Source organism: Octopus sinensis, unplaced genomic scaffold (assembly GCF_006345805.1).
Source record: "Octopus sinensis unplaced genomic scaffold, ASM634580v1 Contig14283, whole genome shotgun sequence".
Lineage (NCBI taxonomy): Eukaryota > Metazoa > Mollusca > Cephalopoda > Octopoda > Octopodidae > Octopus > Octopus sinensis.
The window spans coordinates 1-2,500 of record NW_021833219.1 but is presented as its reverse complement, the minus strand read 5'-3'; the positions used below and the strand labels follow the sequence as shown (position 1 = coordinate 2,500).

Here is a 2,500-nt window from a genome sequence, read left to right as displayed (position 1 = left end):
AAAGGCGGTGCTCCAGCATGGCTGCAGTCAAAATGACAAGTACTGTCTTTACAATTTTTTCAATCAGATCACATGGTGAAAGGTATTCACCTCCATTTTAGAAGAAAGCAAACACTTTTGATCGGCTCAAAAAAGTTAAGATACTTGGATATTTTCCTACACTTCCCAACAGGAAACCAACAGTGGCCTTAATACACAAATAAAGAATATATATATATATATATATATATATATATATATATATATATATATATTATATATTAATGTAGGATAAATTTTTTTCGAAATAAATAAAGGCAAACGAAAAAATTTTCGAATGCCAAATATGCCGAAATTAGACACGTAGTCCATAGCCATATAATTAATCAAATTGTGATAAATTATATGGCTATGGACTATGTGTCTAATTTCGGCATATTTGGCATTAGAAAATTTTTTCGTTTGCCCTTATTTATAAATTGTATATATATATATCCAAAAAATAAGCAACAAGAATGGATCGGTAGTTTAGTACAATTGTTTCATACTATAAACATTTTATTAAAGCTGCAAATATTACAGCAAATATAATGTCAAGTAATCTTCAGCTAAATTTCATATAGGTTTTCCAAACATCTTAGAGAGTGTAAATATATTTATAAAGTTATAGATGTGAGTTCCAAGAACTTGAAGTATTTTTTGGTTATAATCACCCCACATAATTTTATGGGTAATACCATAAAAAAAAATTCTGGTGCATCTAAGTTATGTACCATATTCATTTGAATCTAAATTGTTTTGCTGAAATTATATATATAGGCGTAGGAATGGCTGTGTGGTAAGTAGCTTGCTAACCAACCACATGGTTCCAGGTTCAGTCCCACTGCATGGCACCTTGGGCAAGTGTTTTCTACTATAGCCTCAGGCCCACCAAAGCCTTGTGAGTGAATTTAGTAGACAGAAACTGGAAGAGGCCCGTCGTATATATATTGTTGGCATCCTTTTTCGTCACTTAGCGGTTCGGCAAGAGAGACCGATAGAATAAGAACTGGGCTTACAAAGAATAAGTCCCGGGGTCGATTTGCTCGACTAAAGGCAGTGCTCCAGCATGGCCGCAGTCAAATGACTGAAACAAGTAAAAGAGACCGATAGAATAAGTACTAGGCTTACAAAGAATAAGTCCTGGGGTCGATTTGCTCGACTAAAGGCAGTGCTCCAGCATGGCCGCAGTCAAAATGACTGAAACAAGTAAAAGAATATATATATATATATATATATTATATATAATATATATATATATATATACTTTTGCACACATAACGATACAAATATCTATCAAAATATCTATATAGGCAATGCACATACAACGATGCACACGAAGGGGTTAGAGTTACCAAATAATAACAGAGAAAAACTGTGCATAAAAGTTAATGGTAAATACCTTTGCAATCTTCTTGAAGACGGCTGCCACGGCTGAGAGTGGACGTTCCATTCTGGCAGGGGAGACAGTTTTTCTGTGCATATTCAGACTGGTAATGACCAATAGGACACGTCTCGCAGAACTCCAGGCCATCGTGAGAGATTGATCCAGGCAGACATTGGGCTGTAGATGTGCATACAAAGACATAAATACATACATACATACATACATAATATCTATATATATATATATATATATATATATATATATATATTATATATATATATATATATATATATATATAATAAAATAATAATAAATATTAGGGAATAAATCCAAATTACAGGGGAAATCAGATTTAGGATTGAATCCATTTTATAGTAAAATATAATATAATATTAATTAGAGACAAAACCACTATTATGCAAATCAAACAAAAAGACTTAATCCAATACATAAAATTTTATATAAATTAAATAAAATTAATTATTATCACTACAATTGTTTCCTATCATTTTAAGGACATTCATCAGGTGGTCTCAAGACCTATTCAATTTAAAATTATGAAGTAATTTTTTTCATAATTAAAATTGAATAGAAGGTCTTGAAACCACCTGATGAATGTCCTTAGAAGTGACAGGAAACAATTGTAGGGATAACTTAATTTTATTTAATTTATATAAAATTTTTATGTATTGGATTAAGTCTTTCTTTGTTTGATTGCATAATAGTGGTTTTGTCTCTAATTAATATTATATATATATATATATATATATATATGCCACTTATATTTGAACACTATACAAATTCTTTTAAAAGAACTTTTCTTTAATTTTTCTAAATTTTAATTTTTAAATGTTTACAGTTGAAAAGGTCTCGAATGACTGAAACCGGTACTACTGAATGTTCTTTATAAAATTATTTTAGCACTTTCTATCTTGACTTGTTTTTGCATATATATCAACTCGTGTGTCCCTTTTCATCCTTATATATATATATATATATATAATAATATATATATTATTTATATAATTAAATTATAGATAAAACACTATTAGGCAAATCAAACAGTGAAAAACATGAACCAAAACTTAAAATAAA

General features: G+C 29.5%; 1 protein-coding gene across 1 annotated transcript in view; it reads right to left on the bottom strand.

Moving 5' to 3' along the window:
- The window catches only part of LOC115230063 (sushi, von Willebrand factor type A, EGF and pentraxin domain-containing protein 1-like), a gene marked incomplete at its 3' end in the record, with an annotated part of 28,544 nt that extends 26,922 nt beyond the window's left edge, over positions 1-1,622 (bottom strand). Inside the window, exon 1 of the mRNA XM_029800298.2 lies at positions 1,421-1,622. Coding sequence (XP_029656158.2) covers positions 1,421-1,622 — 202 coding nt within the window. The remainder of the gene's footprint in view (positions 1-1,420) is intronic.
- Positions 1,623-2,500: the final 878 nt, after the last annotated feature.